The following is a 19,838-nucleotide window of genomic DNA, read 5'->3' as shown; positions in this document are numbered from 1 at the left end:
TCCAAAAAGGTTAATTTTTTAAATTTACAGTTGGCTTGTTTGATTCAGACTCCAAAGACAATTCAAAGATTGCTCTTGAGTCTAGAGCAGGCTCCTTCCTGCCCAACTTTTATTTCATGCCACGGGAAGAGGCTATTTCAGTTGCTGTTTCCTCCAGGGCGAGTATGGGCTTTTGATTATATAACTATACATCTAAAAATATCCTTATGTTGTCTTTACACTTGATTGATACTATGGTTGGCCACTGGCTTCTAGCTTGGAAATCAATTTCCCTCTGAGTTTTGAAGTCCTGCTCCATTTTTCCATCCAGCGATGCTACTGAATAGTCAGACTAGTGCTTTTCTAATTCCCCGTCATTTGTGCAAGATTTTATTTTATTTCTGGAAGCTTTAGAATCCTCTCTTTATTCCTGATAATCTGAAGTTTCAGGATGTGCCAAGGTGTGGGCACTCTTCATTAATTGGGACCCAGTGGCCTTAGTCTGACATTCTTGTTGGATTATTTCTCTAATCACGTCTCTCCTCTTTACCTTCTGTCTTCTTTCTGGAACTCCTGTTCCTAAGACTGGAGACAGACTTCTTCTCTACTCCTTTTAGCTTCTCTCTCATATTTACTGCCCTTTATCTCTTTGACTTTCTGGGAAATTTCTTATCTTTAACCCTTCTACTAATTTTTAAATTTTGACAATCACAATTTTAATTTCCAGGAGCTCTCTCTCATTGTCTGATGGTTCTTTTTCCAGGGCATCCTGTTCTATTTTAATAATGCAGTATCTTCTCGTATCTCAGAGTAGTGTTTATAAAGTTTTATTCTACTCCTTCTATGAGTTATTTTTCTTATTTTTTTCTTATTTTTAATTTTCAAAGTGGAGAATTTCCTTGTTTGCCTAGAGATCTTTGGTTGTCTGCTTAAAAAAAAATTTTTAAGCTTTTAATTTGGGTAGTTTTTAAAAAATGTACATAAAAGAAGTAGTAGTATAATGAATTCTCCAGGTACCCCTTCCCTGGCTTCAAAAATTATCAGCATTTTGTCCGCCTTTTATTTTAATCTATTCCTCTCCCTTCCACATACATACCTCTCCAAAGTTTGGGGGTTTGTTTGTAGTGTGTTGTGGGGGTTTTTTTGCTATCTGTTCTTTTTATTTTTTAAACAGTTCAGCACTAATCAGAAATGCTATGCACAGGGCCGAGACTTGCTTACTGAAACATCTCTGTGGGTGATTCACTGGGTGGCAAGTCTTTTCCTTAAATGAACCCCAATGTCAGTAAATCAAGGTCTTTCTCCAGGGCCATTCAGTTTCTTCAGAAAATCAAGGTCTAGTCTTTTGTGAATGTACTGGGCAGATGGCACCTGAGCACAAATGTCATGTGCACCAGGAAGGGGGAGGACAGCTCCATTATTAATTAATTAATTAATTTAAGGCATTCAAGATTTTTTAAAAAGATTTTCTATTGATTTTTAGAGAGAGGAAGGGAGAGTAAGAGAGAGAAACACCGATGTGAGAGCAACATCGATCCGCTGCTTGCTGCACGCCTCCCACTGGGGATCGAGCCTGCAACCTGAGCCTGTGCCCTGACCGGGAATCTACCTGGCAGCCTTTCAGTGCACAGACGACACCCAGCCAACTGAGCCACACCAGCCAGGGCAGGACAGTTCCTTTTATAAACTTTAACCTACAACCCTATCTCACAACGGCACTGCACCACGCCCGATGACCCCAACCCCAGGCTACCCAAGGCTGGGTCAGGGTGAAGCTCTTCGTGTCCTCTCAGTACTCCCCTGAACACACTTTTGGTTGTGGTTTTTCCCACACTGAAGGACAGGAAGGGACACTACCACCTCCACCTTCTACAGTAAGGGCATGAGAGAGACTGCCTTAGAGCTGAGAAACAAGAAATAAAGGTTTAATTATAAACTACAAACACAACCAAAGAGGAATTAAAGTGAATGATGTAAATGCATTAGGAGGAATAGGAAAAGAGTGAAAAGTGAGCCAAATCCTCATCTATCAGAGCAAAAAAAGACGAACACACAATATATGGAGTTCCTACGTCAAGGAGCAGCCACGTAAGCCATTCAGAGACATGAAGAGCAAAACGCTGAAGCCAGAGCTGGCGGGGGTGGGACCAGGGACTCACTTCTCAGAAGGAACCTGGATGTGCTACCTTAGGTTCTTTGAATACAATTTTCACTTTTAATTTAACAAAAGCATATCAGGGAAAGGGGAATTCTTCACTGTATTCCCATTACTCTTAGGAATAAAGACCTAAGTCCTTTACCCAGCTAGTAAGTCTGTTTAAAAATAATTATACATTTAATTCTGAACACATGTCCAAGTAGTACAGTCTCTAGCAGATCAATTCAAACATTCACTCTGGCAGAGACATTGCACAAGGAAAGATAATGATTAGTGGACACTGAGAAACTGGTTGGAAAAGAATGTCCGGTTAAAGGTTAGATGGATGACTCGTTTCCCAGAATGAGTTTTAACCCTATTAAAATTTATTAGAAAATGGCTTCAATGTTTGTTTTATTTTCAGGAATGCTAATTTCTTCCCAGAAGGAGGCTGTAAATTACATCCTGAAAAAAGGTTTGGTCACAGACCTGACATGGGGCAATTTTTTCCTTTACAAGTCTTTGCAAGTACAATCTAGATAAGTACTGTCCAGTAGAACTGTCTTCGATGATGGAAATGTTCTGTTTTTGCTGTTCCACATGGTGGCCACTAGCCAGCCACACTGGCTATTGAGCACACTGGCTATTGAAATGTGGCTAATATAACTGAGCAACTTAAGTTTTAAATTTATTTAATTCTGATCAATTTAAACAGCCACGTATGGCTACAGACTACACACCGGACAGTGCAGATCTAGACTACCATGGCCCCCAGACTCTTGCCCCAGGCTCTCCTTCTCTCTGCGTTCCAGCCACTCTGGCTCACTGTCATTTCCCGAAACACGCACGCTCGCTCCTGCCACAGAGCCTCGGGTAGAAAGCTCCCCTCCCTACTACCCGACTTCTTCATCTGGTAACTACAACTTTTTCTTCATTACCTAAAATTATCTTGTCTACTTATTCACTCGCTTGTTTATGGTTTTGGGGGTTTTTTGGTCTTTCCACCACCACTACCCCACCACCCAACCAGCCAGAACACAAGCTCCATTTGAGCAAGGACCCTATCCCACCTTGCCTATCACTGAATTCCCACCACCTAGATAAAACATTGCCTGGCTCTCAGAAGGCAGTCAGCTAATATCTAATGAATAAATAATTGCCTTCTCACAATTTTAATTGTCATCTTTCTCGGGGACTCCCAAAACCTAGCAATAGACCCAATCTTGCGATTGCAATTTTGTTCCACATTTCCAACAAGTCCCATGAGCATTTCTACTTAAAAACTCCACTCTCTACAAATTGGCTACTGTTACTTATCTCCATTCTCTTGCCAGATTAACCTTCAGAAAGCTTGGCTTGATTTGGTCACATAACTACAAACAAAGAAACCTTCAAAGACATCCAAGAGAAAAATCAATTCTGAGGCAAGAGTGAACACACCGTACATACTCCAAGCTTCTTAGGTCCTAACAGAAATGTCTCTGCAAAGACACAAAGTGAGAGAGTGAAACTTACCACAAGTTCAAAAATGTCCATGAAGACAGAATGCCCCTTAGGTGTTTTCTCATTCAGGCTGGCAGGAGACCAGATCCAATAGAAGTAAGTGCCATCAGAAGAAAGGTGCACGGTGCTCATAGTGCTGCCAACGGGGAGGTGATTCGCTGGCATTGGCACCATCTGACACACCTGGGCACAAAAAGAAGGAAAAATTCACTGGTGCGACATATAAATTCTGATTAATTCTATCAGTTCATCGTTAATGCTATTAATTCCAAGATGAGAATGCAATATGCTTCCTGGTCAAAATAAAACTGACTTTTATCTCTAAGAATAATATGTGAAAATTACATGACAAAAATATAAAAGTTAATACAATAGGCCATGTACCATAAAAAGATCCTTGAGATTAATATTTACTAAACACTTTAAATCTGCTGTGCTTGTGTGTTTTCTCAAATACTTACTAAAAACAAGGTTTTAGGGGAACAGTGCTTTCTGAAATGCTCTCAGTAAATGGCTTTACGACTAATAACTACAGTTACAGGACAGGAACTGTGTCTTACTCATCTTTACGCCCTCAGCACCTAATTCAGAGTCCAGCTCAGTTACTTAGCAAACAAGGAAGGAGGAGACAAGAAGGGGAAAGGGAGTCACGGGAGAGCGGAGATGAGAGGCATGGGAGGAGGAAAAGGTAGAAGAAGTAAAAAGAAGGCGCGTGTAAGACCCAGCTTAGCAGGACGGCTGCCGAAACTGCCTGGCCCGAGGGAGGAAAGACCCTGTGCTTGGCACTACCCACCACGGCACGTGTTTCTACACTAAACATCCTTCTCTTCAGCATAGTGATGAGTGTGCGTCATTTCACATTAAATGTGTAGGTACATACTCATTTTTACTGCCAGAGAAAAGAATTTAAAATGAGAGAAAATGAGAACCAAGAAAACTGATGATTCAGTTTTTTTAAAATCCAAGAGTAGGAGCAGAACTGAAAATCCCAAAATAAACATAATTAGAGAAGGTCAGATGCCTTCAGGGAACAGTGAGAACAATCTTCAGTTACTCCACCTCTTTGGGTGAGTCACTCGTTTCCCTAAGATTACTTTTGACCCCTGAACTCATTTCATATGAATTTTTTTCCAGACTTGTTTTGTCTACGTCGAAAGTTAAAAAGTCATTTAATTGCTGTAACCACACTTTGACGCTTATAGTGCCAGGAAATTTAGAAAGTTGATAGCTACTGATTGGCCCAAGCTACCCCCAAATTGCTCTGATGCACATATCTGGTTACTGACAATACTGTTTTCTTGGACAACATCAGAGTTTGTTTGTTTTTTGTTTTTAAATATGTCTTTATTGATTTCAGAGAGAGGAAGGGAGAGGCAGGGAGAGATAGAAACATCAATGACGAGAGAGGCGTTGATCGGCTGCCTCCTGCACGGCCCCTACTGGGGATCCAGCCTGCAACCCAGGCACGTGCTCTGACCGGGAATCGAACCTGCAATCTCCTGGATCCTAAGTCAATGCTCAACTGCTGAGCCACACCGGCTGGGCAACATCAGAGTTTTTGCAACAACACAGAGGAAACTGACATCACTTTAAATGTGAACCATGTTCCAAGATTTGACATCTCTTTAATTCCCAGGCTTATCACTCTATTTCACATAATTACAGGAGATATTCTCATCTGTCTGCATTAGAGATAAGAAACGAATGCAGTTGGGCATCTATTTATTAATGTGTTCATTTTATTCATCTAACAATTACTGAGTACCTACTATGTGCTTTGGAGACACAATGGTAAACAACACTCAGCCCCTGTTCTCCAGGAAAGACAACTGAGTGAGAAAGAGAGATGTAACATCCCACTTAAGTTCTGTATATAACTACTGTCAGGGCACTCACTCCACAGATGGGAACTTTAGCCATTCAGTCCAACTTTGGTTGAAAGGCAGAAAGTTAGAGCACAAAGAGCTCGAACTCTAGAGCTGAGAACCATGCATTCAATTTCTCATGCTGCCATGACTGTGTAGCCTTGGGCAAGTTACTTAACCTCTCTGAGCTACATTCCTCCATTCAACAATAAACACTTACTGACTGCTTGCAATGTGCTCAGCTTCAGCTGCCTTATCTATATGATGAAACTGCCACAGTTACACCTCACTAGTGTATGTCAATTGCCTAGACCAGGGCCTGGCACAAACAGAGACATAGTACTCATTACTGTTACGACCATCAATCGAACGCTAGGCACTGTGCTACATCCTATGGACACAAAGATGAGTAAGACAGGGTCCGGACCTGAAGGTGTGCACGGTCTTGAGGAGTTGGAAACAAGAGAGGTGATTTCAGTATGACCGGCAAGTGCTCTGACAGAGTGCTAGAGAGCAGGAAAGATGCACTCTTAACCCATTGCACACAATGATTTTATCTAAACTCATTTTGGAGCTCCCATCCCTCAGAGAGGCTGGTTAGAACAAACTGAATAGGGGAAGGACGTCTTCCCAAAGGAGATCTGATTGAAAAAGCAGCAGCAGCTATATAACACCATCTCTGATTCACTAGGATATTTTTTAATAATAAAGAAAAGTTCGTTGCTGGCCTTAGAAACTCTCAGGGAGCACATTCACTCAGATCATGTGTGCAAACTCTAAGACACTAGAAATGAAACAGAATGCCAGACAATGACAAGTCAAAGGACACACTCTGGCAGGAAACTAGAGCAATGTGTTATTATTACTTCTGATGATGTCAGGAACTTCCCTTACTGTCTCCAAAATACAAAGACAAAGCTTTGGTTTTCTGTTTACCTGAAGGGTATTCTGGTCGATGACCTGGAAAAGGGAGTGAGGTTTATTATCAAAAGACACAGGCCGGTGGAGAAGACTGCCACTGCCAAAAGCAACCCATCCCGGCTCCAGCTCCTCATTCCGGCAGTACACGAAACCTCTGTGGGGAGAAAGGTGCACAGCTGCGTCACCCCGCTGGCTCTGGAACCCCACAAGCCACAACAAACATTTTCCACCTAATGTTTTTAAATGACTAAGTTTGCAAACAATCTGAAGGAGAGTGAACATATTACATCACCTTTGGGACTAACAGACTAAGGCAAATATTAACTTTCCACAACAAACTGGAGAGGAGAAAATAGTTGGGGGAAAGTTCTAATTAAATATATAAAAGGATCTCAAACTGTGGTTTCTTTTGGCAGCAATTCAGAGACCTTACATCCTAACTGAAAATCATTGCTAATCCAAGGTCAAATCCAAGTACAAAGAAACTTTACTAGAAAAATGTCCATTTATCAACATGGAGAAGAAACTAATATTATATAAATTCTAATCACAGAGGAACTTCTGGTTAAAACAATGATCTTAGGGCTACCAGACTCTTTAGAGTCAAAACAAAGCTGAAATGCACAAGCAGAATGAGAGCGGTGGGTGACAATGAGAGAAAACCAGAATCACACGAGCGCATTCAGACTTATCACAAGTCAGTCTACGGGGAGTCGGCAGGCACCGACGTCTTCTTCACAGAGGGTTACGTCAGGAGGAAAGGTTCCAGCCAAATCACTCGGCCGATTGCAAGCAGCTCACCTGAGAGTGCCATGCGCCCCGGACCCCAGTTTGCTTACGCCTCGCCCCACGGAGTTGGTGGTATACAGGTAGAGGCCGTCGGCCGTGAGGCAGCGTCCCAAGTCAGCATCTGAAATCAGTTTTCACAGGCAAGTTATAAAAACGCTTTTCTAATGAAATCATAAATGTGCTTTTTCTCATGAAAAAGCCATTAGGAGACTGAGTAAAAGATAATCTCCCTCTTCTAAAATCAGTGCTTCGATGTGACTTCCAGGGAAGATGGCTCGAACCCCCACAGCAAACATCCAAAATGCACGTGGGTTCAGGGCCCGAGATCAGGGAAGGAGGTCAGATAGTTATCAGCAGGACAGCCTGGTTCTGCCTGCCAAATGTTTTTTTCTTTTTTGGGACAGCAAAAATACTGAGTCCAATTTACACACTCCTAATTCTAATCTGAAATGACTAAAAATTCGATGATACTCTCACTAATGATTTTGTAATAAAAAAGGTGTGAGCTTTTAAGAGCTTTGGGCACTTATTAGCTGACCATGGGCCTCTTTGAACTTCAGTTTCTTCATCTGTAAGATGAGGACAATATGTACCTCAAGAGTTACTGTGAAGGTTAAATGAAAACACAGGTCAACACCCCTACTGCACTCTGGTTCAAAGCCAGTGCTCTATAAATGGCAAATGATATTATGCTGACATACTAATGATAATACATTAAACTAAAATCTGCTTCTGTGGATTTTCCATCCAGAGATCCTAATTTTAATTTCTGGAGCAACACAGCACAAAAGTATCTCTCTTCTATTTAAAAACAGCAACTATGTTTCCCCTTAGCTCTATCTTCCCTTAAAATAAACACTGTATCTTTACATGATAGTAAAAGGTTTACTGACTTATAAAGAGAGTGCCTTAAAAAGAGCTTATAAATAAGCTCTTTAGTGTTTATCTTCATAATCATTCCACTCACTATGTTTAAGTGGAGTTTGTCTACTATTTGTCATTTTAGGGGAATCCAATGTCATAGCACTCCAATGCACACTGAGTAGTCTGTTGTCTTAAAAATCAGTATACTGCCAGGCCGGGTGTGGCTCAGCGGTTGAGCGTTGACCTAGGATCCAGGGGATCGGGGTTTGATTCCCGGTCAGGGCACATGCCCGGGTTGCGGGCTCAATCCCCAGTTGGGGGCGTGCAGGAGGCAGCCGATAAATGACTCATCATTGATGTTTCTATCTCTCTATCCCTCTCCCTTCCTCTCTCTGAAATCAATAAAGATATATATTTTGGAAGAAAAAAAAATCAGTATATTAACCTAAGACAGGTATAATCTGTACCTATTGGTTCCTCAAAAAACAAATAGTTAAAGAGATGGGTAATCATTTGTAACACCAGTTTCTTAGAGATTCGCTTTGTTGAATCTTTCTAAAATATTTTTTTAATGGAAACAATTTGTTGGAGTTTTTTAAACTTCTTTTTCATCAGTTAGGTAATATTTAACGATAAAACCATAATAACAAGCACCAATTACAAACAGGTGCCAATAACAAACAGGTCTGGGAGCAAGGTGGACTCTTGGCAGGCCTAAGAGCAGCATGGATGCTCCACAGGAGAGCAGCATGGGTATGCCAGGGCACCGGACAGCATGTCTACCCAGAGAACAGAGAGGCTGAATTCACTGGCAAGTCAGTTAAGTGCAGGTCAATTAAGAGAGCTTCTGCCATTTTCACTGAGGTCACAGAATAAACTGGTATGTAATCCTTGTGAAACTGTAAAAACATTTTAATCCAGCCCACTTTGTTTAAAAGATACTTAACAATTCATGCTCCCCTGAACAATCTCATTTTTTGCTTTTAGGATGAGAGGGTTCATCAACACACACACAATAAATTACTATTACTAAAAGACACAGCATCAGGCAGAACGACCTGATACTCTATTCATGGACATAAAAATTCAACTTGGGGCTCCCATGCCCAAACTCAAATACTCAGTACCAGCTTAAGTAATTTATGCCTCTTTGGCAGAAGTGCATGGATGATGCCTTTTCCTGGTGCTAGTGAAACCTATCCATTTTCTTACCTCACTGAGTATCAGTTTTTATACTTTCACTGATAAAACAGACAATGAACATACTGTATAGGAATCCTGAGCTCTTTAATTAAAAGGAACACAGAATTATAACTAAATTGTTTGCCACAATGATCTAAAACCATTCTTTTTACATCACAGGACCAAAACCCTTATATTACCTTTATTTTCAGAACTGGAGCCAGTGTTGCTATCTGGTGCAGGCAACATGTCTTCATATCCCCATGATACTATGTGTTTGCCACCAAGCAAACAGGAGGGGGATCCAGGCCCCCCTTCCAAAAGCAACAGCCTAAGAAGGAGAAACAGAGAATCACAAAGACACCAAGACTATCCACCTTGGCAAGAAAATAAAAGTCCGCCTACCATCTCAAAGAGCAGAAAACTAAAAAACAGTTTTACACAGACATTATACATCTGAAACAATATTCACAGTATATTTTTCAATTTAAATTTACAAAGCAGTGTTTATAGAAATGTTATAATAAAATTACAGCCCAGCCAGGTGTGGCTCAGTGGTTGAACATTGACCTAGGATCCCAGGAGATCACTGTTCAATTCCCAGTCAGGGCGCACGCCCTGGTTGAGGGCTCACTCCTCAGTAGGGGACACGCAAGAGGCAGCCAATCAATGATGACTCTCCCATCATTGATGTTTCTATCCCTCTCTCTCCCTCTGCCTTCTTCTCTCTGAAATCAATAAAGACATATTTTTAAAAAAATTACAGCCTGGCCGGGCATGGTTCAGCAGTTAAGCATCGACCTAGGATCCAGGAGATCGCAGTTTGATTCCCGGTCAGGGCACATGCCCGGGTTGTGGGCTCAATCCCCAGTCGGGGGCCTGCAGGAGGCAGCAGATCAATGATGACTCTCACATCATTGATGTTTCTATCTCTCTCCCTCTCCCTTCCTCTCTCTAAAATCAATAAAGACGTATTTTTAAAAAATAAATAAAATAAAATTACATCTGTGTGTAAAATGTGTATATTTTATATACAGGAGAGAAAGAGAAAGAGAGAGAAATGTATGAATTGGGAAACACGTACCAAAGCATTAGGAGTGGTTATCTTTGGGTAATGAGATTATGAATGATTTTATCTTTCTTCTTTATACCTCAACATAATATCTCAAAATCTACAATAAGAATTCATTAAAAACTATTATGTTTTTTAAAAGCCCGCAAAAAATGAAAAATAACATGCTCTAGGAAGACTTTCAAAGAAGGACAGATAAGATAAAATTCTTACAAAGATAAATATGATAATATACTTATTTAAAAATATGAATCACTTCACTTACATGTGGAATCTAAAGAACAATATAAGCGAACAAACAAAACAGAAACAGACTCATAGAGACAGGAAACAGACTGATGGCTGCCAGAGGGGGGGAGTTGGGGGACTGGGTGAAAAAAGTGAAGGGACTGAGAAGCACAGATTGGTAGTTACAAAATCGTCACAGTTTCTAAAGTACAGCACAGGGAACACAGTCAATAATATTGTAATAATTATGTATGGTGCCAGGTGGGTACTGAAAATATTGGGGGGATCACTTTGTAAAGTATATGATTGTTTAACCACTATGCTGTTCATCTGAAACTAATATTGAATGTAAACTATAATTTAAAATATATGAATTATTAATGAATACAAGTTTAGCAATCTACTTACTAAAATAGACCTTATGCACGATCTCCCTTGCATAAAACTTACCTATACAGTACATCGGCCACAGGCAGGGACCCTAGATCCGTCTGTTTCTGTAATAGATGGACTGTATGAACAAAAGTTTTCAATGATCCCCTAAAATAAAAGGAGGGAACAGAAAATCATCAAAAGTGAAAAGTCAAATAAGAAGATTGTTAATGTTAATTTTATTAACCACTTGGGAAGGTTCCAAAATGTGTCTATCTGCTTATGCCAACCAGAAGGTATGTTGTACAAAATATACTTGCTTACTAGGTGAGTGGCACCATCTGAACAGTCAATTATGATGCCTTGATGCCTTGCATTTGTAAAGGTAAATAATTTCTCCTAACATGAAAGTTCAAAACAGAAGGCTCAGTACAAAGAACATGCAACTATTATTCTTGGACGCTATTTCCATCAAGTCATTCTCCAGTCTAGAGCACAGACTTCATGGGAGGAGGTTATATTTAAAGTCTAACAGCACTTTCAGAATTAATTTTTTAATGTCTTTGTTAGGTTCATCCATTTTACATAACATCTCACTGAATCCCATCATATCAAAAAAGAAATACATTCAAATAATTAATACTTTGTACTGAAAGCTGTTCCTTCTGTTTCCCCAGCTGTAAAACAGGTGATTATAATACTTGAGAGGTCACCACTACTTGATTTCCTTTTGGTTCCCAAGGCTGGAGCCTCTGGGAAGTCCATAATATAGTCAGCAGGATCTAAAAGAAGGTGCTTTTAAGATGCACAAGACTTACCTGGCCATTTCCCAAGTATAAATCACCACAAGAACATTTCCTGATCTAAACGATTGCCTGTATCAGATGGGTGACTTCGGATCACTGCCTTATTCTCTTAGCCAAGGCTTTAATTGCTGGGTATCACATGCCTAAACCCCAAAAGAAATGAAATACCTAATGCTGGACTGAGTAGACCTAGAGTCCTCCTCTTAATTGCCCCTTTCACTATCGAAAGAATCAAAACCAAAGAACAGTATAAGATACGGATGCAGAGAATCAAAACCAAAGAACAGTGTAAGAGAGGGAGGCAGCAGAGAGAGTATAAAAGCACAAGTTGGGAGTAAGGACACACGGGCTCTGAAACCTGGCTCTGACTCACCAGCTACACCGTCTCAGTCCTGTCACCTAACTCCTATGGATTTTTGCCGCTTCATCTGTCCAACAGGGTGGATACCTCCCTGGGGTACAGTGAAGTTAGAAAAATAAAAGGGCAAAAGCACACTGGAACATTTAAAACCATGAAACCAACTATAAGGTAGTATTTACTTGCCAGACTCAATCAGATTTTAAGAGTCCAGGTGAGTAAAAACCCATTCATCTGTGGATGTACTCCTTAAAAAAACTTAAAAGCTCTACAAACTTTTAATTGTCCTTCCAGAATAAATACAGAGAGAACATCCTCCACAAACTACCTGATGGAAAACACTAATCCTCTAAGGGGTGTGGAAATAATAGCAAGGGTTGATTCTCCATGTCAAGCTGTTTAAGCCGTTATCATGGTACAGCAGAAAGCAAAAACTGGAACCTGGGTCCCAGCTCAGGCTGCTGGTGCCAAGTTTTGGTGAGAAAGCATCTTGTGCACTGTCTGGGCCGTGCAATTCAAGACTGAAGACAAAAGAATTCTGAATGTTAAGATCCCATCTTAACCTCTTATCCACTCACCCAACCCAGGCGGCGGCGGCAGCAGTCGCAAGGTCACTGAGTGGCACATGTGATTTTCCTTACCTGGCACATGCCAAAGCCACAAGGGCAGCAGCAGCATTTTCTTTTTGCTTATGAGGGATGTGTCGGCCCCTGTCAGAAGTTTCCTCTAGCCAAGAGCACAGCAGAGCTTCAATTCCATTGAGACAGTCAGCAGGCTCCTTGGTCAAGCTCAAAGGCTGGCAGTCGCGAAGGCAGTTCAATAGCACCTCAGCAGTAATGTTACAGAGGGAGGGGTCTACTCTACTCTGGGACTGAATGAGGGGGAAGACTAGCAGGAGCCCCATCCGTGATGTGAAGGGAGCTTGCTCGGGTTGCTGCAACAAGCCCTGGCGTTTGAGCAGGGCCAAAGTTTCTTCGTCGCCCGAGCTTTCCCTCTCATGCTGCTCTTCCAAGGCCAGCTGGCGCTGGGCATTCCACAGTCCTCGCAAGGCATTCAGGCGGTATTCCAGCAGGCGGGCATAGGCGTTGCTCTGGTTCCCACAGACAGAGCGCAAGCGTTCTGCTAATTCCACTGGGTTCTTGGTCTCAAATGTTAAAATCTTAAAAAAGAAACAATAGAGAAAAAGTTATGTACTGCTTTCACCATTGCTTTCATCTATGGCTCTGTTGCCTCTCATATGCTCCCTGACCAGGGATCAAACCCACAACCTGGGTATATGCCCTGACCGGGAATCGAACCTGCAGCCTTTTGGTGCAGGGGATGATACTCCAACCAACCGAGACACCCAGCCAGGGCCAAGCAAATAATGGTTAAATGTTCCTCACCATCCAATCATACAAACTGTTTTCCTATCTTTGTTGAGATTCATCAAACACAAGTTACCCTTTTGGTTATTTTTCATATGGCAATTGATAAAATAACTCAAGTTCCTTTAAAAATATTTTTTTATTGATTTTAGAGATACGAAGGGAGAGGGAGAGAGAGAGATTGAAATACCAATGATGAGAATCATTGATCGGCTGCCTCCTGCACACCCCCTGCTGCGGACCAAGCCCAAAACCCGGGCATGTGCCCTGACTAGGAATTGAACCACCATCTCCTGGATCATAGGTTGATGCTCAACCACTGAGCCATGCCGGCCGGGCTCAAGTTCCTTTAAAAATGATCACTTTTCTAGGGCAATCATATACCTTGAATGTGTGATCATAACCAGGGAAGTTCGACTGCCCTTTCTTTTTTTAAAAAATTAGCAACAAGCTTCCACCATGATGATCAACAACCAAAGATTGAGTTATATTTGAATGTTGTTAAAAAAAAAAATCACAATTTTAAATTTTATTACCTTCCCAGTTATGAACATCTAAGCAAGTAAGAAATTTTGTTACATTTTTTAAAAAGCTTTCCAACATTGATTTTGTGATTTTCACCCAATACAACTCTTTCTGATATAAAATTCATATGTTCCATATACATTTTTACTTATGGTACTTTGACCATCTACTTATATTATATGAAGCAACTACTAAAAAATTCAATACAAACTTTTATTCGACTCAAGAATGGAGGCATGTTAAAAACACACACAATAACTAAAAAACTGAGTAACATTAAACCCAGCTATTTATTTTTATTATCAATGTCAAACATAGGTGCTTCTGAAATGGTGTTTCATGGTTCATAAAATAATGTGTATGACAGAATTGGCAGCTAACTCCAAAGATTAAGAGTAGCTGAAAAAAACTATATGATACACTTCTGCACTTTTCTGATGATTCTATTTTTATATGTACTTCAGTTATATTTTTAGCATTCCACTTGAAAGGCAAACATTCTGAAACAATTGAGCTATAATTAACCAAATATTATACAATATACACACTTAAGTGACTGTTGTGCCTATTGATTTAGCAGTACCTAACGCACACTATGCTTTCAGAAATCCATTAGACTACTCAGCATTATCCATTTCAATAGCCCCTTATGAACACTAAGACTGTCTGCTATGCTGCCATTTTTTTAGAATTCTAAAGTTTGAAGGCCATGGCCTAAAATCATTTTATAAAGATATCATACCTTCAGGTTTTAGTAAGTCAGCTCTGGAGGATCTATTCTGGTACTCATGAATATTAAATGATCTGTCCTCGTATAAAACCACTGCCCTCAGTAAGTGCTCTTGACCAAGAAGATAAAACACTAAAATGTCATTAGAAAATTAATATTCTTTTCTTTAAAAAGGAGAAGAGTTATTTAAGAAAAAGGGACGATCCCTGTCGCTCTTAATCAGAAAGAAGGGTCACTAACTGTACTTTGGAGATAATGCTGAAGTCACCCCAATTAAGGGAGCGACTTTCAAAGTAACTCATACCCTTAATGTAATTTTATCATACATGACACGTGTTTTTAAGCTAAGACAACAACAATCATTCTGGAAAGCTAACAAAAGATAGGCAAAATACTCTCTGCCAGCCAGATCTGAAATATTAGAAAAGCAGAGATAAAATTCCCCAAAAGGGTCAAGTAAAAAACTAAAAGACATCTTAAGCCTACTTCTGAGAGCAATGGAAAGTAATCCCATTTCTAAAAATTTACCCTAAAAAATGTTTCAGAAATAAAAAATGTACAAAGATGTTCATTGCAGTCTTAGTGTAGTGGAAAAAGAAGAAGCAATCTCAATGTCCAAAAGAGAAATGTTTGATTAAATTATAACACATCACAATGGAATATTAACAACAACAACAACAAAAAGCCACAGAGCAACAACAAAAAGCAGTATAAAATTGTGCATGCCTTATAATAGGACTATGTAAAACATGCTTGTCCAAGTTTGAAATGTCATTGGTAATTATGGTAACAGTCATGGGGGTGGGGGTTCTCTATTAAACAACAACAACAGTGATAACAAGTTAAATAGTTTATATTTTGAAAAAGCAGCCATGGCCCTGGGCTGGCCAGGTAGCTCTGTTAATTAGAGCATCATCCCAAAATGCCAAGATTGCAGACTCATCCCTGGTCAGGGCACATACAAGAGTCAACCAACGGTGCAGAAATAAGTGGAAAAACACATTGATGTTTCTCTCTCTTTCTTCCCCCTCCCCTTTAAAATAAAATTTTTAAAAAGCAGTCATGACTAGAGCTGATGTCTTTCACAAGCAAATACCATCTTTAAATAACTAGTAATCAAATGGTGACACAATAGATATATTTAAAATTTGGGGGACATATCTGACAAAGAATCACCACGACTACTTAAGTCACTTCCTGGTTCCATCTGTTGTACTTTGGAAGCAGTTTATCTCGACAGAGGGCCCATAATATTCCTGGTTAGGAGGGAAGGCTGGGTAGTGGGATGGGGAAGACCACCCATCGTAGATGGTGGGAACCATCCATGAACAATAAGACCTTCCCTCTCCAAGAGTAAATGATATTTAAAACTCAGGATCACTCAAGCTCCAAAGAGATGAATTCTAATACCATACTCCCTAGTACGGCACATTAACCAATTCAATTCATTATATGAACCTGTCGGCATAAAAGGCATTTATACCTGGATTATTTCAAAGCAGATCGACTGGCCAGACTTGCAACCCCAACACAAAACTTTTCAGTAAAGGGTATAGAATAACGACCCCTCTCGAATGTTAGAGTGGAGAGTTAAACCCTTCTACAGATCCTCCTGCCATTTTCGTACTGTAAAGACGGCAGTCACGGCCACACGGAATTGCACATGGTAGTTCAAAGACGATCAGAAAGATCTCATGTGAACCAAGTGAAAGAACTGTGAACGGAAGGATGGAATTCTATCCCTCATACGAAAGCCTATATCAAGAGTGGATCACTTATCAATTAAATTAGACCCTGAAGTTACATGACCTTATCCAAGCTTAGAAATACGTGTTCATTCAAATTCTCTTTCAACATCTTTTTTAAAAGGGTCTTTAACTTAACTGATAACCAGGATTAAGTTTCACACTTTAATTCATAAATTTTAGCCCATAGCTTGGTGCCAAAACTAGGAATGGGCCCTGACTTGTTACCAGCTTATTTAGCTTTCGCTCAGCCGTGTCAAACTTTCTCCAACACATTGTGATTTTTTTCCCCCAGACAGTCATACAACTGCTATTGAAAGCAGAATGGTTAGAACTGTGAGAATTCAACATCTAAGAAATCACTGTTCAAATTCTTTTTGCATGAAAGTTCCGTCTTGTCCTGGCCTCTGCCTAATTTTCAGCTTTTGTCATGTCCCCACTCAGTCTAAATCCTATCTTTCAAAATTCAGCTCTGCCACATATTTTGAGAAACTGATTTCCTCTCTTTCTCTTCCCCTTTCCAGAATTAGCTTCTCCATGTTTCCATAGTATCCAGCACGTACCTCTATCAGCAGGTCAGCCACAAGCTGTAAGAAAGAATGTTGTTTCAATAGGAATGTATCAATGATTTAATAGAGGATGTACATTAAGGAAATGTAGTGAGTGATGTGCAGAATCGCTCTTGAAAGTTGACCCAAGGCATCAAATTCATACCTAAAAATCTCTCCATGTTATAAAGTCATTTCTTCACCAACATAAAATCTTGATAGAACCAAAACAGACCATCCTATGCTTATAATCAACAGAATAAAATTTAGAGAAAGATTAGGACTATTAAGAGTATTATTAGGAGTATTTAAAGAAAAAAGATATCTCAGAAAAGACTAACTCTATCTGTTAATTACTTGAATTACATAACATAAAGACTATCATAGTGTGATATATTCAAGTGATTAGCATAAATACTTTTTTTAGGAAGAAAATCACTGTTGACAGTTTTTAAATTAAAAATGTAACAAGTTAAAGAAAGAAATTATACAAGTCCAATATGTGTAACACTTACCACACTCTACTACAATGGTGTTTTTATTTACAGTCTGTCCTTTTTATTTTATTTTATTTTATTTTATTTTTAATGTTTTTATTGATTTTAGAGAGAGAGGAAGGGAGAGGGAGAGAGAAAGAAACATCAATGAGACAGAAATATCGATCGGCTCCCTCCTGCACGTTCCCCACTGGGGCTCAAGCCCAAAACCTGGGTATGTGCCCTGACCAGGAATAGAAACCAGTGACTTCTTAGTGCAGGTGACAGTACTCCACCAATTGAACCACACCAGCCGGGCTGTCCCCTCTTAAAACTGTGAGTCCTAAACGGATGAAACCATATCTTATTCATATCTGTATCAGCAGAGCTCAGCACAGTGTCTGGCCACATAAATGTTTGATAAATTAATGAGAAGATTCATAAATTCCAAGAATAATTATCTTACAACGTACATCTGGTTCCCACTGTCCATCTGAGTAACCTTCTCTCACTTGGATTGATTTTATTTCTGCCTTCTGGAGCAATGGAAAAATATTCTTTCTCTTGCACATAAGAGGTTTTTAATTCAATGAAGAAAACACGCAATAGAAGGAGAGGACAGCAGAGTATGAGTTAGGGCAGTTGTTCTCAGCCAGGCTAAATATTAGAATTGCTTTGAGAGCTCTTTAATAATGGGTGGAAAGGGGGAAGGGATTAAGAAGTACAAACTGCCAGTTCTAAAAACAGTCATGGGGATGTAACATACAGCATAGAGAATATAGTCAATACTACTGTAGTAACTATGTGGTGTCAGATGGGTCCTAGACTTCTCAGGGTGGTCCTTCGTAAGGTATATAAATGTTTAATCACTATGTTGCACACCTGAAACTAACATAATATTGTATGTCATCTGTAATTTAATTTTTTTTAATTAAAAAAAAATACCACCAATACTAATGAGTAGGCCCCACCCCAATCTGATTATCTGGGGAGGGGACCTAGGTGGGTTTTTTTTGTTTTTTTTTTTTAATTCCAGAGGTGAAAGCAATGTGCAGCCAAGATTGCAAACCACAGAGTTAGGGCGACTAGTTTCAAGATCAGTCTCTGCAAATAACTGTTTCCCCATAGGCATTTTACTTTACCCCTCTCGTTCTGTGTTTCTACATCTGTAAAATGAGGGTAACACCTGTTTCCATTTACACAGTTGTTAAGATCAAAGAAAATAATGTACAGGGAGTGTTCTGTAAAAGTGGCAACCACTGAACAATTGTTAGGACATTACAGATACTTCCTTATTTTAGAGTGGATTACCACCAAGGAAGGAATTTTTTTGGATAACTCTACAAGAAGGAAAACTTGACTAGATAAAAGCTGAAGGGTTTGGGGTGGGGTAAAGGATATTTGAATTTAACACGTGCTTCTTTTTAGCCAACACTGTTTAAAAAATGCTAATGCAATCTTAAACTGCATTAGTAGAATTCCAGTGTCAGTAGGAAGGGAGGTAATAATCCCATTTATATTCTGCAATGGTCAAACTATAACTGGAATATCCTGTTCAGTCCAGAGTACCTCATTTTAAGATGTCATTAGCAGACTAGTGTGTGTCCAGGAGAGGGTGATCTGACTAATCTGGTAATCATGTCATAAGAAAAAGAGTTAAGAAACTGAGGATACGTGGCCTAGAAAAGAGATGAGTAGGAAGGGAAGCTGTCTTTGTAAGACTGAAGGGCTGCCATGGGGAAAGGAAGACAGTCTCTATTGCTCCAGAAGAAGCAGAAATAAGAAGTTGCTGGGATGTACAGCACAATAAGGAACTCTGATGATAATTCAGTATATATCAGAATTCCTGGATGTATTTACTTAAAAATATATATTCTTGGGGCCTACTTATAAAGATTGTTTCAAGAGGTCTAGGATATGCTCTGGAACCTGCATTTAAGCATGCTCTCTGGGTGATTCTGGGTAATCCTTTTTAAAAGTAATATAACCTTTGGCTGGCCGGTTTGGCTCAGTGGTTAGAGCGTTGGCCTGCGGACTGAAGGGTGCTGGAGCGTGTGTGGGAGGCAACCAATCGATGTTTTTCTCTCTCCCTTCCACTCTCTGAAAAGCAATGGAAAAAATATCCTTGGGTGAGGATTTTAAAAATAATAATAAAATAAAAATAATATAACCTTTATAAAATGCTTATTGTATTATAATTCACATATCATAAAATTCATCCAACAATGCATTGGCTTTCAGTATAGTCAGAGTTGGGCAATCATTTACCACAATTTTAGAGTGTGTTCATGACCTCTTAAAGAAACTCTGTACCTATTAGCAGTCACTCCCCATTTCCCCCCAAATCTCTCAGCCCTGGGCAATCACTAAT

At 39.8% G+C, this 19,838-nt stretch overlaps 1 protein-coding gene across 4 annotated transcripts in view; it reads right to left on the bottom strand.

Annotated features, from left to right (window-relative positions):
• HECTD4 (HECT domain E3 ubiquitin protein ligase 4) overlaps positions 1-19,838 on the bottom strand; it is a 120,861-nt gene that overhangs the window by 79,653 nt on the left and 21,370 nt on the right. For all 4 annotated transcript variants that reach the window (XM_081123446.1, XM_081123447.1, XM_081123448.1 and 1 more), the window contains exons 2-7: positions 12,718-13,235; positions 10,991-11,080; positions 9,441-9,571; positions 7,207-7,315; positions 6,421-6,559; positions 3,632-3,802 (exon numbers count right to left, since the gene is read on the bottom strand). In XM_081123446.1, the coding sequence (XP_080979572.1) occupies positions 3,632-3,802; positions 6,421-6,559; positions 7,207-7,315; positions 9,441-9,571; positions 10,991-11,080; positions 12,718-13,235 (1,158 nt within the window). The remainder of the gene's footprint in view (positions 1-3,631; positions 3,803-6,420; positions 6,560-7,206; positions 7,316-9,440; positions 9,572-10,990; positions 11,081-12,717; positions 13,236-19,838) is intronic.

This window comes from Miniopterus schreibersii (genome assembly GCF_964146895.1).
Source record: "Miniopterus schreibersii genome assembly, chromosome: 20".
NCBI lineage: Eukaryota > Metazoa > Chordata > Mammalia > Chiroptera > Miniopteridae > Miniopterus > Miniopterus schreibersii.
This window is presented reverse-complemented; position numbering and strand designations above follow the sequence as displayed.